The 25095-nt window shown below is 45.2% G+C and overlaps 1 protein-coding gene and 1 long non-coding RNA gene across 7 annotated transcripts in view; one reads left to right on the top strand and one right to left on the bottom strand.

Annotated features, from left to right (window-relative positions):
• LOC116148680 (uncharacterized) overlaps positions 1-10151 on the top strand; it is a 64361-nt gene extending 54210 nt beyond the window's left edge. The window contains exon 5 of the long non-coding RNA XR_010377127.1: positions 5626-10151. This is a non-coding gene — a long non-coding RNA (uncharacterized LOC116148680). The remainder of the gene's footprint in view (positions 1-5625) is intronic.
• Positions 10152-11866: 1715 nt separating this feature from the next.
• Positions 11867-25095, bottom strand: part of LOC105100009 (membrane cofactor protein) — a 43745-nt gene continuing 30516 nt past the window's right edge. For 3 of the 6 annotated variants that reach the window (XM_031438654.2, XM_064477143.1, XM_064477144.1), the window contains 4 exons: positions 24045-24080; positions 23485-23545; positions 20127-20220; positions 17168-17899 (listed from right to left, as the gene is read on the bottom strand). In XM_031438654.2, coding sequence (XP_031294514.1) covers positions 17885-17899; positions 20127-20220; positions 23485-23545; positions 24045-24080 — 206 coding nt within the window. In that variant the 3' untranslated portion in view covers positions 17168-17884. Of the gene's footprint in view, positions 12443-17167; positions 17900-20126; positions 20221-22883; positions 22930-23484; positions 23546-24044; positions 24081-25095 lie in introns of those variants that run through there. The other 3 variants (XM_031438656.2, XM_064477142.1, XM_010992928.3) reach the window with 3 other exon arrangements.

Below are 25095 nucleotides of genomic sequence, written 5' to 3'. Positions count from 1 at the left end.
GCAGGTGGGTGGAGTTTTCAAAGGACCCTCCTGAGAAAAGTGCGAAGGTAACGATGGTGTGAAGGTAACTGAAGGTGATGGATGAGGAGCCTCCAGGTGACCGAGGACGTGGACCCCTGCTCCCAGCAAGAGGCTTGTCTGGAGATGGGCCGTGGAGTGGCAGGGGGTGGCTTGACATGCCGTGTTCTAGGAAAGATGTGCCATCCTTTCTGGCCCTAAATCCTGGAGAAGACAGGACCGCAGGGCCCTTGTGTCCTGTGCCTTCGCTGAGACTCATCTTCAGAGCCTGTGCCCCTTTGCTGTCAGAAAGTTTTCCTTTATATTTAGCCTTCTTTTCTGATGTGGTTGTTTAAGCCCTTGTATTTAAAAAAAAAAAGAAAGAAAGAAGAAGACAGAAACAAAAATATCTCAGAGCCACCAGTCCCATTTTGGGTTTTTAGTCTTGAGTCACTCTTTAAAAGACAGCAGAAATGAAATGCATACAGCAAAGCCCAGGGTCGCAGACCCTTCTGGACGGTTGTGCAAGACCAGGCTGGGGCCAGGAGTGGCGGGGCCTCAGCCTTGCTTCTCCATGGCAGCCTTCGTCCCTGCCGTCCGCTACATCTCCTGGGCTGCGTGGGTAGGAGCCCCGAGGCTGAGGCACACATTGTGCAATCTGCTAGACGGAATGCAGAGCTTTAAAAATAGCTACACTTCTGCAAGATGCTATCTGCTTGCCACTGTACTGGACACTTACCTGGGGTTTGTAACTATGAGGCCCCCTGCCCCGGATGGTGTGGGGACCAGGGATTTGGGCTAGGATGCCAGAGGGAGAGGAATTGACTAGTCTCATGCACCATGCGATGTTTCACGGCTCTTTTCACCTTTGCTCGCTCTTCTGGCCCCCATGCAGCCCTGTGAGGGCAGGTGGGTGGTGTTACCCCTGTAGTGGATGACACCGAGCCAGAGAGAGTCCTTCCCAGATCCAGCTGCTTCGACCTGCTTCATTCGGGCCACCACGCAGGTCCCCTGACTCCACGGTTGTTACTTTCTCGGGTTCTAGTTGTGTTCTTCCAAGGGCCAGTGGGGTGGGGCAGGGATGGGGGCGTGGATCTTGGACAAGTTCACTTGATCTCTTTGGGCCTGGGGTCCCTTCTCTATGTATTGAAGGGGTGGGAAACCTCAGAATATCTAGCTCGTCCTGTTCTCCATTCTTTCACCTTCTTGGAACTCTTGTGAAAGCTGGCCCGGACTTCTTGGCTGGGAAGCCAGCCATTCACCATGGGTTTCTGGTGAGGTTCCCTACCCATGGAAGCTTCTGGAATATGTGGTGCTTCAGACCATTCTGACACATCTGTATGGCCTTTCCAGCATGTGCATAGAGCCATGTTTCTGCTAAGTAACATCCTTAGAAACCGAGGCCCCAGCGTGAGGTCTTTGAGGTTTTTCCATTGGATTTATAAGGCCCTCCTGGGGCTTTCCCAGCATTCACGTTGCATGTGTGTTACCTGTTCCTTAGCTGCTTGCTGTGCAGTGCCCGTTGGAAGAATTGGCTAAGGTACAATGTCAGGTAAGATACTGGAAATGCTGGCTTCAGCTCTGATGGTTTGCTCTGTGATTGACCTGGAGAAATGGCCTTTCCCATGGTGGAGAAGGCGGGCTGGAGCATTCTTGGATGTCAGTTTTCCTGAGTACTCAGCACCACCCCAACCCTTGACAAGGGATGCCGAGGCAAAGCGCAGGCTGCACGTCTTCCTGGCCAAGTGGCCTTCTGCGTGATCTTCATTTAAATAGACCAGAACTTGTGTGAAGGGGCGAGAGCAGCGTTTATTTTATTTATAGCACCTTTAGCCATGACGGCTTAGGCTTTATCCCGGGCTGTTCCTTGAGGAAGCATTGGGATTGGACAGGGGGCAGTGTGCTTACAGGTCTGTAAGCGTCTCTCTATTTGTACCCCGAGTGCAGCCTCGGCTTGTTGAGAAACCCTGTGATGGGGAGGCCCCAGGGAGTTGTTATGGAGGATGCAGCCCTCAGTGACTTTACGTGTGAAGATGTGTCTTGTCGGACCCTGTTTTCCTGGAGGATGAGAACGAGGATGGCTGGACCTGCAGTGGGGAGGCTGACTCAGGCTAGACTTGAGGGAGAACCATGGCGTTCCCTTTGCTCAGGGCTCCCAAGGAAAGACAAGTCTTCTTTATCTGAGACGGGGAGACTGGATGTCCTGGACAGGGTCCTTCTGGGCCTGAATCTGAGGCTGCCCTGGAGTGGCTTGAGGTGGGGGTGCCAGGGTCCAGTGGGAGCTCTGTGATGGGTCCCTCCATCTTTCCTTCCTGCCTTTGAGGCAAGCCTGAGCCTGGGGTGGGGGCCATGAGCATTGCGTCCGAAGCGCTGACCGCGTTCCCCTTGCAGAGAGAACATCTGGCGCTGGCCCTGTAGGACTGATGTTACTTGCAAATAAAAAAGGGAGAAAATCCCCCTCAGCCCTGCCAGGAAAGAGCCCTGAGCTACTCTGATTCTGAATTTGTGTCACCACCACCCACCCCTGCCGACTCCCCCAGCCCTAGGGACCTTCAGGAGGCATTGGAGATGTGAATGAGTGTGTGTTGGCGGGGGTGCAGACATGGTGTGCTGGAAAAAGACAGGAGCTGGAAGAGGAATATCTCAGGCAGGTCCACCCCTCAGGGACCACCAGCATTGCCTGCTATGCTAAGGGCGCAGATGTGTGTTGAGCTGGGCATACTATTTAGAGGTGACCCAAAGCCTGAAATCAACCAGTTAATGGCTAAATGAAGGTTGTATTAAATCCGGAGAATCTTGTAGCCTTTTGTATTATTACTGCTTATGGATTCAGCACCAAAAGGCCTGACAGGTCAGGAACCTTTCAGTCCCCTCCCTGATCTGTAAGGTCATGCTTATTTTATATCACTTTTTTTTGTCTTCGTTCTCTTCTGTTTCCCACTCTCACTCACCCCTTAGGTATACAGGAACATTTGTCCATGCGTTTGTGTTGTCATTTCTTTAGGGTGCAGTTCTTCCAGTGTCTCTGACATTGTCCAGTGTATTACTTTTATTTCAAATGTAAACAAAACACAGGCTCACTGCAGAGATGAACCATCTCTGAGATGGGGCATCTCCCCACCTGGTCCTGGAGCGAGTCACCCAGACCCATGAGGAGCTGGGAATCAAGTTTGTCCTTGCTAGGACCAGCTCAGCCCACATCATGCCTTCATCTGGGGTGGGAGCTGCTTAGGCATGAATCCCCCCGGTCCTATGAGCTGTTTCTTCTTTTAAGCTTGAACCCTGAGTAGTGGCCTTGAAAGTCTGAGACCACGTGTTACTCTGCTAGGGGAGGAGGGGGACAGAGAGGGAAGAGAGGGACACAGACAGTGAGGAAGGGAACACGGGCTCCTGGCCCCTGGCCTCTCTCCAAGACAGGTGAACTCTGTGTTCAAAAAGGAACTCATTTAATCTTTTGGCCCTCGTGGTAGTTATTTGTGTTTTCTCTCCCTTTCTCTTTTCCCTCCTCTCTCTCCCTCACCGCCCCCCTGAGCACGCCCCCCCCCCGCCACCTCCAAAAGAATTTAATCTGCTGGACAACAAACAATACTGTTATAAAACTTTGAAAACAAGAGGGCGAGGCCTCCCTGACAAGGAGAAGAGCATGCCGGGTAACGGCCGAGGGAGCCTGCCAGGCCCGAGATGGAGCCAGGCGAGAGCCCTGTTGGCTGGGCACCTGGGCGCCCGCCCCCGCCCAGCCCACCAGCCGTGCCATCCCCGGTCCAGAGGGGAAGGAACTGAAACGAAAGTGGGGGCAGAGAAACACCCGAAAAGGGGAAGTTGTACGTGTTGCCCTCTCTCCCATCTGATGGGAATGCACCAGACTGTGAAACTTCCTCCTCCACCTCCCTCCTTTCCCTCCCTCCTCCTCCCTCCCTCCTCCTCCCTCCTCCTCCCTCCCTCCTCCCTCCCTCCCCCCTCCCTCCTCCCTCCCTCCTCCCTCCCTCCTCCCTCCTCCCTCCTCTTCCTGCCTCCTCCCACCACCCACTGTTCCAGGTCCTGAGACTGGCAGACAGAGGTCCTGATAACAGAAAGAGGCTGGCACAGCAGTGCAGGTCCAGCTACTGGCCAGGCCGGCTGCCAGGGAAGCAGGAGAGCAGGGTGCTCCAAGTTTGGACTCCAGACCCACCCTCTGCCTGCCTGGCCTCCCTCCCCTTACCTAGGGAAGTAGAGCCAGGCCACAGGGTGTGCCCGGTGCTTGGGCTCCGCCAGGTGGATGCCCAGGTTCTGGGTAGGTCCACCGCTAGGAGGTTAGCGGGCGCAGCCCTGCCTCCCTGGTGCCTGCCAGGGCCGTGCTCCGGTGGGGGATGTCTGCCTTGGGGAGATGCTCTGCTCTCCTTCCAGGAGAAATGGGGGCTGTGCCACAGAGGCCAGGCACACCTCTGGAAAGCCTCCTGGGGACGGAGATGTGTTCCTCCCAGCAAGCAGGCTTGCGGTCCTGTGAGTGGGGCTCCTGGTCAGAGACTGCATCTGTAGTGTCTTGTGGTGGCTGAAGGAGGGGGCAGCCCAGCTCCACCTGGGGAGGTGGGGAAGCTGGGTTCTGGGCATCTCTCCCTCAACTTCTAAAGTTAGATTTCACCTAAGGCTGAAGTTTCACTTCTGAGTCCGTCTGCACTGAGTCAAGTAGATGATTTGGGAGTGAAGAGGGAGCAGCGCTGGTGGTTCTCCTTTGGATACATGTTGGTTTGGACCCGTGAGCTGGGGGGAGGGCACTGTGCGTGTGTAAGAGACCATAGGCACGCTCACTCTTCCTCTTGTGGAAAGCACTGGCTTCCCTGAAAGCAGTTCCGGGCTGTGCCCGTCCTCTGCTCCGGCTAAGCCACTCTCTGGGGAACGGGGAGGGATCCCCGATCCTGTCTTCACTCCACCCCTCCTCCTTCCCTTCGCTGCCCACTGTCTCTGCTGCCCCTCGGGCCCCATGGCATCCCCAGGGCAGGGTGGCTGTGCACATCCTTCCAGCCAGCCAGCCATCCTGAGCGACGGGGCGTCCGTGCCCTGTCCTGAGTCTGGGAGATTTCCAGACCCAAGTTTTTCCGGTAGTGTTGAGGCAGAACAGAGGCCGAGGAACACAGGCCCCCATACCTCTGCCCCAAGGGCAGCCAAAATTGCCGATGCTCTGCCCACGCAAGCTGGGAGGGCAGTGACTTCTTGCCTTGTCCCCTCAGGGAGTGTTTGAGGGGCTCACTGGGTGCTGAGTGTGTCATCCCCACTTTGGGATCCAGGCCCTGGGGAGTGTGCTGGTCCCTGGGTGCTGAGCTCTCCTTTCCAGGACTGAGCTGCCAGAAAGAGAGAGCCATCCCCGTGTTGCCCCCGCCCCAGCCCCATATTCATAGCCCTTTCATCTTATCACCCTTTCCTCTGATTCATTAACCACAGCTCGTTGGCAGCAGGCCCCACCCTGACAGCTCAAGACAAAATGTCCAGGACAGTGGCCCGGGGCTCGAGCCGAGAGTGACCGGAAGCTGGGCTGGGCCTCTCGGTTCCGACGTACAGTGGTCTGGGGCTCACTCAAGGGCAGAAGTTCCCCCTTTTCCAAAAGGGCCTTCTCCAGGCCCCTCTCTCACCAAGATGACCCTTCCTCACTGCCAGGAGCCCTGAAACCAGCATTCCCAGTGGCAGGAAGATGGATGAGCTGGGCTCCACGTCCAGCGCTCCTCCCCCGCTCTGGCTGGAACTTGCGTCAGTCATGTAAGTAGCTGTGACTCAGCACCCAGCCGGGTCGGGAGGGAGGGAGAAGCCGCTGCCTCCAGGAGCCTTCGCAGCGCTCTGGATCTGAACGGGCAGTGGGAGCGAGCGCAGAGCAGGCTGGCAGCACGGGGCTCCTGGAGGCGAATATCTGTTTGTTCCGTGGGTTTGCTTACAGATTTCATAAACAAGCCTTCCTCTCCTCCCCGTCTCCCACCCCTGTTATTTCTGGGGGCACCATGCTGGGCTTAGGGTTTCTCAGACTTTAAACGGCGCAGACAGCATCATTCATGGAACGCAGTGGACGCTCTGTCTGCAACCTCCAGACTGTTCTTTAAGCCGAAGCCCGTGAATGGTATTTAACCCTCAGATGTTTTCGTTTGCCCTGCACGGAGTTTTTTGTTTCTTTTTTCTTTCTTTTTTTTAATGTATCCGGTTCTGCATGCCTTTAGACAAAACGTGGCCTCTCCAGATCACTGTACTTCTGCTGCCCATGGTGGCTGCTTCTCTGTCTCGAGTTTCCTGCCCAACCTCTCCATGAATTGTAAGGCGCAGTGACCAGTCTGTGCTAGCTCCTCTCTTTTTGCGGGGACCATCGGCGCCTGTTCCAGAGGAGGGCAGGCCCCAGTTCCTAGAGCCCGGGCTGAGCAGGAGTCACAGCCGCTGTGTTCTGATTCACTGTGCGGTGACCTTTCCTCCACCCTCGGGTCCCTGCCCAGGCAGAGGAGTGTCATAGGCACGAGGGGGTGGAAAACCTCCAAATCGGATGTGGGCACAGAAGTGGACTGGGGCGGCAGCAGGCTCCCCAGGCCCTCTTCCGGCACCACCAGCACCTCCTGGAGCCGACACGCCCTCGGAGTCCTTCCCCCTTGCTGGTCAGCTTGCGTGGTGGGGCCACTAGGCTGAGGGGGGAGAACCCCGCCACCCACCTTTGACGGCAGAACGCTGAGCAGGCTGGGGCTTCTCAGGCTGCCTTCTTCCAGATCGAGTTGGCCCTCGGGCTGAGTGCCAGGAAGAGCACGCCCGTTCTGGCTACATCAAACCACCTGGCTGCATGCAACTAGGGAGCAAAATCAGCAGCTGGCCTCAGGTAAGTGAGTCCCTGCTTGGCTGACTTGGAGAGAGAAGCCTGATTCTGTTGGGAGGCCTGAGACCTCAACAGACCCCTGTGTCTGATGGACTTGGAAGGCAAAAGCTTCGGGTACTAAGATGACTATTCCCTTCCTCTTCTTTTAGGGTGTTTATAGCAATGCACTGTTAATGATTTTTTTTGTCTCTTTTTTCAGAGGACTAAGAGTATTTTAGAACTCGAGTTGGGAGCCCAAACACGGGCTCATGTCCCTTAGTTCCCTTGGTGACAGTGCGTCCTCTGCTCTGTGCAGCCTCTCCTCTGAGCTCAGGGCTGATGCTTCCTGGGTAGCAGGAGAGACGTGGATTGATCCCCCCAACGACCAGGTGTCAGAAGCGTGTTCTGAAGGGAAAGAGCTTGATGGTGTGACAGGGCGGCTTAACCGAGAGCCGGGCTAGACGAGGGAGCTTTCCTGAGCACGGAGTGGCCGAGCTGAGACCTGCAGGAGGACTTCAGACCACCCTGCTGACCTGGGTCGGGGGTTGGGGGTGGTAGGTATGGGAGGGTGGATGCAGAGTGTTCCAGAAGGCGGGAGCAGCATAGGCAGAGGCCTTCTGGTGGAGGGAGAGGCAGTCTGGGTCACTGTAGGACGCCCTAGGAGAGGATTCTGTGGATAGTGGCAGTTGGAAGTTGCTAAGGAAGAGGAATTTGGCTAAAGTGAAAAGCAGGAAGGCTGAGAATTACCAAATGTTGGTCTTCTCCAACCACTCATTTCATAGGATTCAGACCACATGGTAATGACTGTCACTGATACTCACTTCTGACCTTAGAGCCTTAGTTGTGACCTGACTCACAGCACCTTCCCCCACCAGCTGTTGACTGCAATGGTCCTTATTCAGAGCCCTTGCAGGCACTGCCAAGCCCTAGCCCCAGCTCTCCCATCTGTGGCCAAGGTCTGGAGAGCCCAGTGCTGGTGTCAGATCCTGCAGACGTCCAGCACGGGCACTGCAGGGCAGCTCATCTCCAGTGTCCCCCCAACTCCCACAGCCAGGCCATGGAGACCCCAAAAGGCACCGGAGGTGCAGGAGAAAAAGCAGGTATCAAAGCACCACGCCTCTTGCAGAACATATGTGCTCCCATCTCCCCTCAAGTTTTACATGTTGTACAGTCAGGTACACCCCCCACTTTCCATGCAGAAATACTGCCTGGGATTCCCACCTGCCCTCAATCTTGTTCATGATTTAAGTTCAAAACCAGAATGAGACAATGGTCCAGCTGCAGAGCAGACGGCAGTGGGCAGAGGCGCAGGGACACAGACGTCGGAGTTACAGTGGGATCAGCACCGCTCACCAGTCCTGTGACTGTGGGCAAGTTTTTGAACCATTTTGAGGATCAGTTGCTTCTGCAAAAATGGGAATAACACCTGCTTCACAGGGCTGTTGTGAGAATTGAAGAGCACAGCTTGGTGTTCAAATTTTATTTCCTTCTCTTCCCTAAAGCAGCACATCATGTTATTTTCAGGAGGCATAAAAAAATATAAGCCTTTATCTCAAGACCTGAAGAGTTGGTAGGGAACCTGAGAGATCAGTCTCTGTCTCTTCTTTTTCTTGGTTAAGGAATCAGAGGAAATGCAGGCATATATCCTTAACTTCAAACAGCCAAAAAAAGATGGTGCAATTAGGAGATGGGAAATCTCATTTGAACACCATTTGTGAATTTCAGTTTCAGGCAAAATTTGAAAACAACACAAAACAAAACTCCATTCTTGTATTAGAGGATTATCTTCTTAATACAATTTAGGATACCGATTTTTTGTGTCACAGTAGAGGATAAATCAGTTTGCCAGTTCATGGGGTGATATTGGAATGTCCCGACAATTACCTTGGGCTGGGAAGGAGGAGCCCACGCTCCTCCCGAACGGGACACGTGGGAAAGTTGCCCTGCTTCAGGTGCAGCTGGCCTTCGCAGAGAGGCTGGAGCCTCCCGGGCAGACGGGGAGCTTGTTTCCTGATGAAGTGAGATAATATTAGAAAATGCTTTGGATACTGTGAAATACTGTACAAAGCAGGGCAACACGGATGTAAATGTTAACACAGTTTAATAATAGTTTTGATTGTTTTATTTTACTATATATATAATAATTTGTAGGGACTGGTTGTGGAATTGAATAAATTAACCTAGAATTTGTGAGTTTCTGTATTTCGACTGTCTATGTGAATTACCAGCTTTGACATTCATGTTCTTTGGAAATTACTGTGTAAGTCTCCTCCCTGCCTTTCTAATGGGTCCATATATTATGTCCCATCACAAGTGGAACTGCAAGAAGACGTTACTGCTCGGGGCAGAGGCTGGGTCTTCTGATCGCATCTCCCTTCTTTCTTCAGTGAGATCCTCTTCTTCTGGAAGCTGGTTTCACATGGTGGCTTAGATTTTTCCATCTTTGTATCTAGCACCATTTGAAATCAGTGTTTTAGGAGTAAGAATTGCAGCACAGCCAAGGGCCAACTGCAGAGGAGCTGCCGCTTGTGGGACCGGCTCTCCTCCTCCTGCCGCCTGAGCTGGCTCAAAAAAGGATGAACTTGAAAAGCAAAGTCACTCTTGAGTGTGTTGGGTTGTGGAGGCAACAGTGCAGGGACTGGGTTGTGTCCAAAGTGAACTCGGTGGATTGAGCAGGGCCAGGCGTTGTTATCTTTCTGAGGACAGGTAGCAGCAGCCGCCAGCAGTAACCTGTTGGCAGGGCTTTGAGCGCGTGACTGGGCAATGCTGGGTTGGGTACTGGATTGCAGTAGGGAAGGGGGAGGTATGAGTCCCGGGAGGACTGTCTCCCCACATCAGCGCCGTCCGCCTGCTCCTAGATGCCCTGGAACATTCAGCTGCAGGTGCCGCACAGCTGAAGTCAGACTTGCCACCTGCACTGCCAAGGTGCAGGACCCCCGGAGCACCACTGGACCCATCTCTTACACAGGCTGACCGATTTCTCCTGGTGTTCAGAGTCTGTTTTTGTCTAGCACCATTTGAAATCGGTTATGATGTAGGGGGAAAAGCAGCAGCCTCGAGGTCTCATGCCAAGTGTGGTGAGCAACAGCCTGTGGCTTCCTGGAAGATGGATGGGCAGAGAGAGGGGAGGGGATCACGCTTTTCCTATGAACTTCCTTAGCTGCATTTTTGATACGTTATACACAGGTAATAGATCATTTAATGGATTTTTCAAAACAAATAACTGTAAGTTTCCTGATGTCCTCAGTTTGCTGAATTGTGGTAGTACTGTAAACTATAAATTGGTTGCTGTTAAGTTACCTTTCTGTTAAAAGAAGTCTGTTCATGCATCTTCACCTTAATAAATGTTTTATTATATTCAGTTTATCATGTCTCTGTTTTTCATTTATTACTTTCTATTCATCATTCCATGATGATGAACAGTGGGGCCTGAGAAGTTAATTTGCTGTGCAGACTTACCTACTTCACAGAAAATCTGAAGTAGGTTACAGCAGACAGGTTTTAAAATGTAGCCCTTTAAGATGAGAATGAATTCTCTGAGCCACGAAACAGAATGAGAAAAGATCACAGAAGAGAGCAGGGCTGCAGACCTGGGCGAAGGAGCCTACTTGCTGATGAGGAAACGGACCTGGGTGCCCAGTGGGCTGCAGCCCTGGCACCTCCGTGGTCAGCGCTCCTTCAGGAACGTGGGCTTAACTGAACCTGTGCTTGCGCGGCTCTTAGAGGGAGGAACACTGACGAATTCAGGTGCAATAGGAGATGCAGGAACCCTACTTTGGTTCTTAGTTTCTATCAACCCTTGAAGACAGGGTGAACCAGTTCTGTAAAGGTATTCAGAGAGTAGCCAAAGTTGACTTCACAGGGGAGTAAACTTGGGGACTCTATGTCCCCTTGACTGACCTTTTTGCACAGATGTGTGGCCACCTCTGAGCACCTGCAGGACTTTTTATTTCACGCCAGTGCTTCTTCGTAAGTGGTGGCATCTCAGCCACCTGGGAAGCCTGTCTGAGTCCACATCCTGCCAGTCTTCCCAGATGCCTGCCCTGCCTGGTGCAGTGAGGGTGGGACGGGTGAAGCACTGCTGGTTAAGCTCCCCAGTGAATGGGACCCCCCTCAACCCTGCAGCCACAGCACTATTTCAGGCTGTTGTCTGAAGAGTCACATGTCCCCAGGATGTGGCGGTGGGAATAGTTAGGACCCTGAATTGATTTATCACTTCTCCACTGAGGTAAATGTAGACCTGTTGGCATAACCGCTTTGGGTCAGATGTAACAAACTGATCAACTTTTGATGCATCTACATGTCCCAGGCTCCAGCCTAGGAATTTCCAATAAAGTGAGTAAGGTACGGATTCTGCCAGCAGGTTGCTCTGACGCCAGCCCCCAGATGAGAAAGTGCTAGAAGATGGAGTTCAGTGTCAACACACAAAAACAATGACTTGGGACCCCTTTTCCATAAAAGTAGTTTCTGGTGCTCCCATGAATGCTTAACTTTACACAGTGCACATGGGTAGGTCATGCGGAGCAAAATGCACTCCCCAGGTAACTGAGGTGCCACTCCCACAAAACTATTTTTCTTTGTTCATCTGGAGGCTGACAGTTCTTTACCTAAAATGCCCATTCCAGCTGGTTTTCCCTAATTGTTAAGCAGAATGTTTCTCCTGGAGACATCTTGAGTCTGGCTTTCGAGGCCGTTCTTCCCACCCAGGTAGAAGATGCTTTGTCAGGCGTGGGTCCTGCTTACCGAAGTTTTGTCAGATATTTACTGTAAGCATGTAAGTGGAGAGGGAGTTGGACTGAAGGCGCGGCCAGCCTCATGCATGTTGTGCCGGCAAAGAATTCCCACCCCTGGAACTAAGTGCTGGTGAGTCCTAGTAAATGTGAGTCCAGGAATCTTTCTCCAACTTAGGGGAAACAATGTGCTAAATCTCCAACCTGGAAAGTCTTCATGTAAGATGTTGGCCCAGCCCTGCGTTTTGAGAAGCTGGTGTATGGTTTCGTGGGGGTACCCAGCAGACTAGTGCGTCCATATTTTGGGGTGGTTTAAGAGTTTTCCATGACAACTAGGAATGTTATGTTTTGTGTTTATTCTGCCGTGATAGGGCCCCATGCTGTGTTCTTATCACATTCACCCAGGTGAAGAATAGTAGAAGAGTGATTTTCAGGTCTCACCCCTACAGTTCCTGGTTATATACCACTGAAGGAATGGGGTGTGGACACTTATTTGTTTGTTAGAATGTTTCCCCAGGTGGTTCCTCGTGCAGTCTGGGTGGAGGGCCCCTCCTCTGTGGTCTTGCTTCTACTCCAGGTGTGGCCTGAGGACCCCTGGCATCGATGCATTAGTTTGCTGTGGCTGCACTTCAACAAGACCGTCGCGTGACGTCACTTGCACACTAAAATTTGAGAAGCATGGTTGTATGGGGTCCTACCCAGGGATCGTCCAGTCACTGAGTCCATGTCAAATACAGACGAAAGGGGTATTTTCCCTTGAACCTGTTTTAGGTGGCGGTGGGTGATCGGATGACTGGTCGTTTTCCCGAACACCATGAATCGTGCTCGTCTAAAGGACGGTAATCTCCAGAATTCTCAATGAAGCTACGAGCCCTCAGCATCAGGATGCCAGATCTTCTGCTTTCCTTCCCCATGAGGCTGGCCCCTGTGAATACAATAGTTCATTTTTTAAAAAGCTACGTAAGAACGCTGAATGTTTTGAGCCTAAGTGGTTGCCCAGCTAATACGAGTTTTACGACCCCAGACAGGTTTTCTGGACTAGGAAGTCAGGAATCAAGGCGGGAAACTTTCTCAGTTTCGGCAATTTTATCACATTCTGCTGGACTGTAAGTCAGAGGGAAGGAAAAATAGTTTATTGACCACAGACCACGATATTATGCTTCACCCATATGTGAGCCGTAAGGGACAGAGTTTAGCCCTTTGGCAAAAGTTAATTTCCTAGAAGGCAAGCAGAAAAGAGCTAGTTAATTAAAATGAAATTAAAAATGGCTTATGGGAATCCCAGCAATGACTGAAACCTCTGACTAATGACAAAGTTTGATCAACTAAGGAAGGGACTGTCAAATGCCCTAACTGTCCACAGGAGGGCAGCAGTGCTACGAGAATAAAGGCTGACCACTTTGTTCTAGAGGATCCTTTTCTGGATGAGCCTAGAAATGATGAAAGCAATATAGTTTAGGAAAAAGAACAGTCTGTGTACACTGTTTTTTGCATTGTTTCTGGGATTCAATGGACTCTTCATGTTAAACCCTGATCTTGAGTACAAATATAGAAATTTTTTAGTGTGCGAAAGTTCTTGGCTACAATATTGGCAGGCATTAACTAAGTTTTAGAATACCAGAGTTGCCCATTTTTCTTTTTTTTTAATTTTTCTAATTTTTATTTTTTAACACCTTTATTGTGGTATGGTTCCTGTGCAGTAAACTACACGTATTTCAGATGTACAATTTGATCAATTTTGATAGGTGTCTACGCCCACCACAATCAAGATAGCTGACATTTCCATCACTTCCCAAGAGGTGTAATTTTCAAATTCCCAATTTATCCTTTCCCATACCCTTTAGCCTCTTGGAATCATAAGTTTGTTCTCTATGTCTGTTTCTGTCTTGTAGATAAGTTAATTTGTGAATTTTAAGATTCCACATATAAGTGATATATGGCATTTTTCTTTCTCTTTTTGGCTTACTTCACTTAGAATGATGGCCTTAAGATCGATCCATGTTGCTGCAATGGCATTATTTTATTTTTTATGGCTGAGTAGTATTCCATGTGGTGTGTGTGTGTGTGTGTGTGTGTGTGTGTGTGTGTGTGTGTGTGTGTACGTGTACACACATCTTTATCCAGTCATCTGTCAATAGGCATTTGGTTTGTTTCCATATCTTGGCTATTGTAAATAGTGCTACTGTGAACACTGGGGTGCATGTGTCTTTTTGAATTACACTTTTCTCCAGATAAATGCCCAGGAGTAGGATTACTGGATCATATGGTAAGTCTATTTTTACTTTTTTAAGGCACCACCATACTGTCTTCCATTGTGGTTGCACCAATTTACATTCCCACCACAAGGGTAGGAGGGTTCCTGAGAGTAACCTATTTTTCTTAAACCTAGAATATTCTTTACTAATTTTAAATTCCTGCCTACTCCAGCTGTCTTCAGAATTCTTGAGAGGATTCTTATTGTTAGTTACCATAAAAGCTCTAACTATTTATTTTATGCCATTAAAAAAATATATACCATGGTCTCAAGTTAGAGACAAAATTTGATAAAATGCATCCTTTAATTATAGTCAAAGTGATGTTCATCTAGTGTTGATATTAGAAAGACTGCTTCCGGGTTTTTTTTTTTTTTTTAAAACACAGATAGCCTCCTTCGGTTAGCCAGACAACGAGATCTTAATTCAAGTTTTAGGAGTTTTCTGACTTCTTTAATAATCTGAATTACAAAATCACAATTTTATTCTATAAGTATAAGCATTCACTTTATGTCTTCATAAGTTCATATGCAGAAGTGGACTGTGGGGCTTGAGAACCAGTAATGCAGATGTTTGCAACCTTAGCTGCATATTAGAATCACCTGGGAAGCTTTAAAGAAACCCGATGCCCAGGTCACACCAGGTCATCGACAAGACACGTCTGGGGGGTGGGACCCAGGCATCAGTAAAACTCCCTAGGGGTCCCAGTGTGCAGCAATGGTTCAGAAACACCATGAGGCCTGATCTCAGAGGTTTAGTAACCTTATTTGATACAAATCTGCAAAAAGCAATAATTTTTTTGCATAAATTAAAACAAACTCCGTTATTAGTTACACACACAAAAAACGTTTATACATACATGGTTGGGACTTGGGTTTTCAATGACTCAGCCACACCCATGCATTACAGTGATGTGGAAGGTACGTCTTCTACCACACACACGTATATAGACACACGTGATTCACGCAAGGCCAGGGGATAACGAAGGCGTGAGCGCTGGGCAGACATCAGGAAGTGCTGCACGGAATGGACAATGTGAGCTGGGCCTTGGAAGATGCCCAGGATCAGACAGCACCAGAGGCACTTCTGGACAACAGTGAGCTAGGAGTTCAGCAGAGAGCACAGGGCAGACGGTCTGGCTTGAATGAGGGCAGGTTCTTCTGAAGTGTAGCAGAAAGAAGGCTTGGGAAGAAAAGGGGACAATGGTACAAAGCCGTCAAGTATCATGAAAGAAACGTGGACTTCATGCTGTAGGTAACGTGGTGGACGGAACACCTTTAAGCAGGGGAGGCACAGGACGGGCTGGGAGGGGAGATGCCTGGACACAGTTAAGGCTCAGACGTGGAGGACAGGAGTGATGATTGTGGGAGGAGAGTCCTTCCAGAAGAGGGACCTCAATTAGGAGCATGCTCTGATTCAAGATAAAACACATGGAAATAAAATCATCACGAATAAAAACCTCTCCAAACCTGCATTTTATTTTTCAGAATTCAAGTCTCAAAAAATGAACAATAAAGACAGGGGGGCTTCCCATTCAACTATGAATATATTCTTGCAGTTTTAAGAAAATTGTAAATTAAAATACATTTTTTTCCTCTTATTTAAATATTTCTAGAGAAAAATGGTTTCCTCATTATGTGACAAATTATTTAAGACGTAATTTATATTTGCATACATATTTCAATTTCACATATAAATATGTTCAATTGGAAAGACTAATTTTGAAGTGGCAATTACTATAAAAAGCAGTTTATTTTGTAAGCAGAATGATCTTTGGTTGAAAACACTTGAGGGCTTTAGCAAGTAAGTACTAGTCACACCTTTCTTCTGAGCAGGTGCTACATTTTTGAGAACTATGTGAAAATGGGTACAGTAAAGCTTCAACTCTAATTAAGAATTCCTGTAAGTTTTGCTCAAACTTGTCTTCCTAAGATGCCTCACCAGAGATTACAAAGGGAAGGGACACTTCCAGGACCTTATAAACAGGTCCTTAGGGAGTAAAACTGTTTACTCTGGTTCACTCTTGATCCACTCATATCCTTCTCAAGGCAATGTTTCTTTGCCCCAGTTTGTGCTACTAACTCTAAAACTGTACATCAAAACCTGTACAAATGTTGTTTGGGGCAGAGGGCAGCCCCTCCCCTTTGACCGCTGGCTCCTTTGAAAGCAGCCCTGCCTGGTGTGAGGACTGAGAAGGGGCTGGGAGCTGCCCCACCTGAGATAAAGAGTTACCTGAGCTGTTCCTCTTTCCTTCCCTTTATATGACTGACAGCAAATCCACGAAGTTTGCTTTTCTGAAATACGTGGCTGAATCTTTACTCTGCCCTTTATAGATGAGAGGTGCCCATGGAGACAAAGATCCTGATGCAACTTGAGGTTACCTGATGAATTTACTCCCCACAAAACTGCCTACCGTCAGATGATGGGTTTGACATCTCCTTACTCAAGGAGAGAGAAAACCACCTAGAGCCAGAATTCAGCGTGGATTCTAATTCTCTTAAAAGAGGGGAATTCTTTTTAAGAAGACTACAAGGCCACAGTGTTCACGTCTCACTGAGCTGGCCTTCCTGTTATGTGTGTGAGAGCCTCACTTTTCACAGAAGCAGGCAACTGAGGCTGAATTCTTCTTGATTTCTCAGACTGGCTTATTGTTATCAAAAGAGATGAAGAACAAGGCCGGACATAAACTTTATAGCTTCTCTAAATCATCAAGGAGTGACAAATAACTTTTAAGAATACTATTTTACCCTATTAAGTTTGAGAGTATTTTCCAGTAATTCTCTTAAAGAAGTCAAACTAGTTCAAATTCCCAGCATTCACTGTTCTTGTTTTTAATGTCCAAGGCCCAAAATAGTGTACACAGATTTGTCAAGGCTTTTTATGATAAATACATAAAGCACATTTTGTGGTTGTTAAAGAATGAGTCTTCAGAGTTGGCTTTAATCTTTGAAAAGAAAAAAAATTCAAAAATGACTTTCTTTACAAATGAAATGCAATTTCATTTTGAATCGTCATGCTGACACTGGAGATTTTATAGAGAAAATACTTTCCCACATTTAACACTACCAGGAATACTGTGTTGACTTGCCCTCTAAATAGAAGGGTTAAGGGAAAAAAGCAAGGTGTTCAAACCCAAATTCTTACACGTTTCAAAGAAGCATAAAGGAGGGTGCCTATTCTCAAGCCACGGTAAAATGTTAGCATTATCGCTTAACAGTTGCATTGCTGACAGTGTATGAAATCAGCTGATGATTTTTATAGATGTTTTCTTTTAGTATTGAGATATAATTTACGTCTAACATTGTGTAAATTTAAGGTGAACGGCATGATTTGATAATGTGTATGTTACAAAATGATAAACACAAGAAATTTAGTTAACATCCATCACTTCCATGTGGTTTGAACTTTATAAAGATTTACTTTCTTAGCAACTTGGCAACATACAATATAGTGTCACCGCCTTAACTCCAGTCCCTGTCCTGTCCTTTACATCCCAGTCCTTGTCTGGCTGATAACTGTTGGTTCCTTTTCTGAGCACTTTCACTCAATTCCTGTCCCCACACACCCTGCCTCTGACAACCACGAATCTGATTTCTTTTCTACTGGCTTGGTTTTTTTTTTTGGACTCCACATATAAAGTGAGATCATACAAGTATATCGTCCCTCTCTGTATGATTTATTCACTTAGCATAATTTCCTCAAGGTCCATCTGTGTTGTTGCAAATGGCAGGATTTCCTTCATTTTCATGGCTAAACTGTAGTCCACTATACATCAATTTTTCATCCACTCATCCATCAGTGGGCACTTGGGCTGTTTCCATGTCTCAGTTCTGTAAATAAGGCCGCAGTACACGGGGAGGGGCAGGGATCTCTTCCACTTGGTGATTCTGTTTCCTGAAATATACACCCAGGGTGGCATTACTGGCTCACATGTTGGTTCTGTTTTTGATTTTTTGAGGCCTCCGTTCCATTTTTCATCGTAGCTATACAAATTTACTGTAGGCTTAACATTTTAATAAAATAAAAACAAGGTGATGCATGGTTTTGGGGAAACCATTTAGGGCGTCTGCTCTCCTGAGGTAGTTGATTTATCCCGGTAAGCGCTGTATGAAGTACTAATCTCTGTTTTCCTACGAAGCAAGGTAAGGAGACAGCATCAGAGATGAACATACTTAAGTACAGAAATTACACTCCAGAAGCCCGTTTAGAACATGGACAATTATAAAAAACTATTACTAGTAAGAGTCGTTGAACTAGGAAATAAATTATTCTTTTCAACTAATTTCAAATGTTCAACCAGTTGCCCTCTAGACCCCTTTCTCTGTCCCTATATTATATATATATATTTTTTTCTCTCCAAGACAAGAAATGGAATAGTTACATATACTTAGTAAATATTTCTTTGTTTTAATTTAGGGCCAGTGGGGAGAGACTAGAGAGAAACACACATTCTCTTAACATTGCAATTTAAAAAGTGGCTCTGAGATGAAACCTTTAAAAAGCAATGATTCCAGCTGTGTTCAAGTTCAGTTTTGCCTTATTTACTCCTCACTGTCAAGGAAATGATGTGTTCTGGTAAGAGAATCTCCTAAGTGACTAAAACTCACAACACACTTTTTTTGTAAAAACAGACATCTTTCCAAAAGCTATCAATCAAGTCCAGCCTTGTCCAAAGAAATATAATGCAAGTCATACAGGAAATTGTGAATTTTCTAGAAGTCACATTAAAAAAAGGAAAAGAAGCAAGATTAGTTTTAATATAGCTCGCTTAACCCAGTATTCACGTACTATACATTCCTTTGCACTAAGTCTCTGAATCTGGTGTGTCCTTCGCACTCAAGCTCATCTTATGTAGGATAAGCCTCGTTTGCCGTCACAGCAGCCACCGAGGGCTACGGAATCTGGAGCTGGAAAACGCAGTCCCAGTTCCTCCTCAGGAAACAGGGTAGACAGACCACACCAAACGTGGACCAGTCGGTTACTCAGAGCGTGCCCGCCCCAGCAAGCACTTTGGGATGCCGACCCCACTTCAGAGCTAACGGTGTTAATTTTGGAGATTCTACTAGTTCTCCTGGTGGGCGAGGCTTCACTGAACCACCACCGTCACAGCACTGTGTTTGTAACAGAGCCATCTTCCTAAGGACTACTGTGGTGGGCGACTCCTCCTGAATCCTCCAAAACCACTATATTTGTCTATTTTTTGAAAGCACTTCATTTTTTTCTAGTGGTACTGGACTCTTTAAAAAAAATAGAATTATAAATAGAAATTTAACATATGAGAAAAATAAATAAGCACTAATATAATTTTAAAGAAACATTCATTAGATATAACAAAAAAGCTATTCGAAGATGATTAAAATGTGAGTGTGAATTACTAATTCCAGTTATGCTATTACCTTCAGCATTCATTAAGTTATCTTCAGATGTTTACAGACACTTTGAAGTTCAGGTCTGTCTGAAAACTACCTTCCTAGTTGGCTTTAGCCTCAAAGGAACCCTAGGAGAACCACGCAGGCACACAGGGCTAACCATTCTAGACTGCCGTTCTAGTTGGCATGTTTTGTCTTCCCCTTTGCTCCTGTGATCAAAGACACCACTTTGCTTTTAACAAGAAATTGCCCCTCCCCTTCCTGTTGGCCTTTGTAGAATCTGCTCCCAAACTCATGACTGTAACCTAGGGTAGAGCCTCAGATTATAAGTCGTGGGAATGTATCTCCTCTCTTCCCAGCTACGCAGACACACGTTCTGGCACAAAAGAAGAGCTTCCAGTTCATCTCACATTCAAAGACAGAAGGTGGAGGGGGTTAAGTGACTTAAGGCAATGCATTTCATGATTGTTCAAAATCTGAGCATATTTTTGGTTGGTTTCTCTTCCATATGCTAGAAATATTCTGGTCAAGGGAAACACGTAAGTACCTTTACAGAGTTATTTACAAGGTGAAATTGAATAGCTTCACAAAATTAAAATGTGTTTTGGTTTCTGTCAAAGAACATTTTTCCTCCCTGCATTTAAAATGAACACATTCTATGATTTTTTCCCATTGGGCTAAAAATTCCAAGTTTTGGACTCGCAGCTGCTAGAAGGCAGAGGAAGGCAGACAGTCTGATGAAAGGATGAGGGGACACTGCTCTACTGGGGTCAAAGCCAAAGCCTGTCAGTGCACATTATTTTATATTAAATAGGGAAGGTCTGAGAAAACATCAATAATCTGGCAAAGGGAGCAGGAATCCTAGTGTCCTCTGAGGTGTTTACTGCTCACACATCTGAGCTCAGGTCATCCATATCTAAATAGTTATCGAATGTTTTTTCAGAAGAAAGGACATCTCTGAAAAGAAATGCAACAGAAAGCAAGATACCTTTTTTTTGATAAAAGCAAACCTTTCTTTCATCTCCTCTTCTCTGGGAGAAATACGATTGACTTCTCTGTGGCTCTCATCAGTTAGATACGCACTGAACAGAGGAAGGGAAAGGGCCGAATAAAATAGTGACGTCAAACCAAAAGGAAGCAAGATTGGCTAATAAGTGGGGTAAAATCAATGACAGCGGAAAATGGAAGTAAAGCTGACAATTAGGTTCATAAATTATGACTCTCCTGATTCTCCCTAGGAACTTGAAACAGAATTTAGTGCAAGAAGTGACTTTAACTTTGAAGGCTTATAGACCATGAAGCAGATCGAGTCTAAATGTCTGTGCAATCTGTCTGTCTCTGAAACCACTTAGCCTGAAATGAATAATGGAAAACTCAACAGGATGAGATTGTATGAGGAGAAGTGGTCCTGGTCTCTGGCACCACAGAATCTAAGGCGACACACAGAGCTGGTATTAACTCCGGGTAATACTGTCTCAGAAATCAGTTTTATGATGCTGTGTATTTTCAGATGGATCTTCTGCACTGAAGACAGTTTCTTCCTGTGGCACAACTGTTTTTGCCCTAGGGAAGATTTCTGTAAAACTTCCATGACCCCTTGTTATTCTGGAATGGTTCTAAGTTTTATAAATGTGCTCTCTCAACTAATTACAAAATCTTTGTTATTCATTAGTTTCTGTTTCAAAATTTTTGAAGTGCCTGATGAATACTCAAGAATTTGAGAACCAGGGATGTTTAAGTTAATTTGTAAGTTTTTGCCCCATGTCATTATACACCCCATCACCTCAACTGCATTTACCATTTATAATCTATCAAAAAGCTTTAATAAGATTCATTTAAGCAGACCACTTAAAAAATTATAAAGTTACTGAATCAGTCATTATTAATGTAAACATTAAAATAGTTTAAAAATTACAACAAATAATAAATATCCTTAATGGAAAAAAGAAAAAGAATCTAGTTACAGTTACTAAAATATATAAATTATGCAGTAACTCTAATGAACTTAGCGAACTCTCACTTAACCAGTGATGATTTACCGTGAGTAGAGAAAATCATGCATTTATGAAAACAGTATTCACAACAAATAATTGAAAACATTAAAGTAAACAAAAGGCATTTGTTTTTTGGAACCACACAGTTAGGACATGCAAAACAGGACTCAAGCAGTAGCAAAAGAGAGGGCAAGGGCTAGACTCCAAGTCTGCAAGGTGTGGCAGAAGAATTGCTAAGAAAGGAGACTGGAGGGAAAAGGAAGGAGGGTGTAATGATCCCATCAGACCAGCTGGGGTCCTAGTCTATTCTTAGTTGAGAACTAACACACAGAAAACTGTAGCAGAATACTTTAACCTTGTGTCCATTTTTCGTCATAATTTAAATGATGTTTAACGATCTTAAAGATGGCTACTTACACAATTTTTGTGCTTTGCTATAAAGCCTGTAGCAGGGAAATTTTGTCCCCAAATTATCCTAAATACAAGTGTACATCAAATCCAGTCTGTATCAAGTTTTAACAGTTTGGGATCATCTGTGCACGGTATCCTGCTTCCAAAGTTATCCTTAGAGAAGTAACTGTATACATTTTTCAGTCTTATAAAAGAATTTCTAATGCAACAAAAGCAATTTGGGCGGGGGTGGTGTGGAGAGAATATAGACACTGAACAGTACTAAGAATATAATAAAAATATTTACTTTTGGAAAAGAAAAGCAAACTAAAGCTACGAATTACCCAACATCCTTTTAAAAAAGCATACACATAGAAGAGGAGTCTTTAAAAAATCCAGTTACTTTAAGCAGGTGAGGCATTTCCCAGTAAGCTTGCTGGTGCCTCTCACATTCACATGGGCACATCGGTAACAGTCTACACCCTGGTATTCATAGTGCAGTCAGGCCAGCAGCAGCATCAAGATGCTCGTGAGGCATGAGGTCTCAGACCTCTACTGCTACTGAAATTGTAGCCTGGGGGTACGATGCTCAGATAACTGTTCACCTTTGAAACCGGTATTATCATTAACGAGTAGCTAGATGAGAGTTTGGTTAATACTTGTTAGGGAACCTTCAAGTATTTTAGTGCAGGAATGGTTTATACAAAGAAGGAGAGTGAGGAGCAGAAAGCTATTTTGTTTTGCTTTCTTTTGAGGTTATTTCTAAATAAGCCTTTTTGACTTCTCAAATATTTCACTGACAGTGCTTCCTACTCAGACTGTTTTGTATCTGTAACTTTAAAAATATACTGCTGATAGAGAAATCAGATATGCGTATCATGTGTTCTGTAGGTATAAGATTTAAGATTCAAATTCAAATGTGGGTATTTTTAAAAGATAATTGAGAAATATAAAACAAGTTTGTGCCCTATATGAGTGAAGAATGTACTTTTATTACATGTTCCAAACCCGGTGATTAATATAAAACGAATATATATCATGAAACTATGAATACCAATAGTTTTTAATTATTAGTTTGATTCCAAAGCTATTTCCAATGCAATAGGGCAAAAAAAAAAAAAAAAACCACTAAAAATCAGAAATATCAAAGTACCTAATCTTGGTCTATGCTCCAAGTTTTATTCTAAGTATTTCATTAGATTTTAATTATTTCATTAAAATTGAAGTTTGATTTTTAAAAACTCTATTCTCCTTAGAAGATACATATTTGTATCTGTTTTGAATTCTAAGTCCCCCCCCTTTACTTCATTTCTATAAATTAAAAGACAGATAAAATTAGTGAGGTGCCTTGTAAATCTTACCCCTCTCAGCAACTTTTAAGTTTAACCCCATCAGTTTTACTGCAACCTAGTAAATTAAAAGAACATAAGAGGGAAATCAAACAGTGTTGCTTTTAATTCTCCAGTTTAACTTGTATAAATAACAGCTCTAAAGGAAAGGAAATCAAATCAGGTATCTGGTAGCTTCTTACAACTACCCAAGTTAAACAGACAAACGGAAGCTTTCACCATAAAAATTCCAGTGAATCCAGCTGTCAATGTCTCCACAGCAAACCAATTTAAATTTAATCTTGGCCATTAGTTCAATCTAGGAACTAGGGTACATCTAGGGCAGGGAAGGCCCCATAATGACCTATGATTTGCTGCAGAATTTAAGCCTCAAATCCCACGGAAATTTTTCTTACATCATAACAGCTCAAGTGACCTGCACGGATTACTCTTGTTGCAATGATTTTAAAAGCAGCTGAAAATATTTTTAGCAAAGAAATGTTAATTCGGACAGCACACTCATGCAGGCACATTTTTAAAAGACAACACACAATACAGAGTACAAACAAAAACTGCACAAAAGTATGTCAACAGTAAGAAAGATCAGTAAGTTAAAAAGCATGCTTGATTTTACCTTTTGTTTTTGGAAAGACATTTGTATATGCAGGCACCAACTATTCCTCCCAAGACGACAGCTACAAGAGATTAGGAAACAAATGATACATGTAACTGTGAAAAATCATTGCCAAGATTCAAAATCTAACAGCAGAGATAAATTTGGGTCAGATTTCCATGGTCAGAAAATGTTATTTTATTTAAGAACATATACACTTATATTCCATCTGGACTCTTCAGCATCTAAATCCAATTCCCTGGATTAAACAGTCCACAATTAAGTCCCAGAAGAGCCCTTGATTAATTCAGAAAATAACTCAGAGCATATTTGGGAGACAAACTCATATGAGTAATTATCTTGAAACAACACACTTTATTTAGAGTTTGTTAGTACGTGGACATGTAGAATATAAAGCAGTAGACAAACGGCAATACGAGGGAGTATATTATATAAAAGTAAGTAATAATTTACTTTATTTCCAGCTATAGAGCTACAGGAACTCGGTAATCAATTAAAAATATTGCTCTTCTTTAAAGTAATGTCTTGATTTAATTGGTATCAAAGTTTGAGGTACTTACATACAGCAACAAAGATGCCAATGATGGGTCCTACACCTGAGGAAAAATGAAGATGGTTTGGGAGACAATTGAGCTCACAGGGTTCTCCAGACAGCAGCTGCATTGTAATTTGATCAGATCATCCCTAACTATAAAGAAAAAGGTATCAATCTAGTTTTGGCAGGACTGCTAGTGCTTCCACGTTATTTTGATCACAGAACCCTTCTAAACAGAGTCCAAGGTTAGGATCCACCTTAGCAAACGCTTAGCAGAAACCTCACTTTTCACTGTTTTGTGCTATAAATACCACAGCAGATTATTAGTAAAGGTTACTAAGGCAATCAGAATTGCCTAGATTAGAGCAAAATCTTTTAAAAAATGTACTGTCCCATTATAGGTGGTTTAGGGAGGTGGGGTATAGCTCAGTGGTAGAGTGCCTGCCTAGCATGCACGAGGTCCTGGGTTCAATTCCCCATACCTCCATCTAAAAAAACCAAATAAATCTAATCACCTCCCCCTTAAAAACAAAACAAAAAAAAGGACTCCATTATAGTTTAGTTCAACATTCAGTCTATTATTACTAATGGTTTTGTTAGAAATTTAACATGTCTTTTTCCCTAAGTGGGTCCGTTCAATAAGTCATAAATGGGCTTCTATTAATCTATCACAGAGATGCTTTTTCAGAGTCTTGACAAACAATACTTTATCATATCATCACAGCTCCTATTCCCTCTTCCCTCCAATTAAGGCATCGTCCTAATTCCCAAGAGGACTCTCTAAGAATGTAAATGAAACACCAGGACACATGGATAGCAATTACACACAGAAATGTAAACATGCATTTCTGACTACCCAGAGAGCTATAAATAATACTACCAAGTCTTAATTCTTCTTAGCCATGTTCATCAGTAGTACCTCTGCTTCTGACTGTCATTATTTTTATCATCTGTAACTCAGAGTATAAAATGTCACGTTCAGCTCTGCCTTTTTCATTTCATAAATATCATCAAGTGAAAGCATCCTAAGATGGCACTAGATTTACTTGGCACAGTGGCAGTTTGACCACAGTGTT

This window comes from Camelus dromedarius, chromosome 21 (genome assembly GCF_036321535.1).
Source record: "Camelus dromedarius isolate mCamDro1 chromosome 21, mCamDro1.pat, whole genome shotgun sequence".
Classification (NCBI taxonomy): Eukaryota; Metazoa; Chordata; class Mammalia; order Artiodactyla; family Camelidae; genus Camelus; species Camelus dromedarius.
The sequence above is the reverse complement of the archived record's forward strand: the minus strand, read 5'-3'. Positions and strand labels throughout refer to the sequence as shown.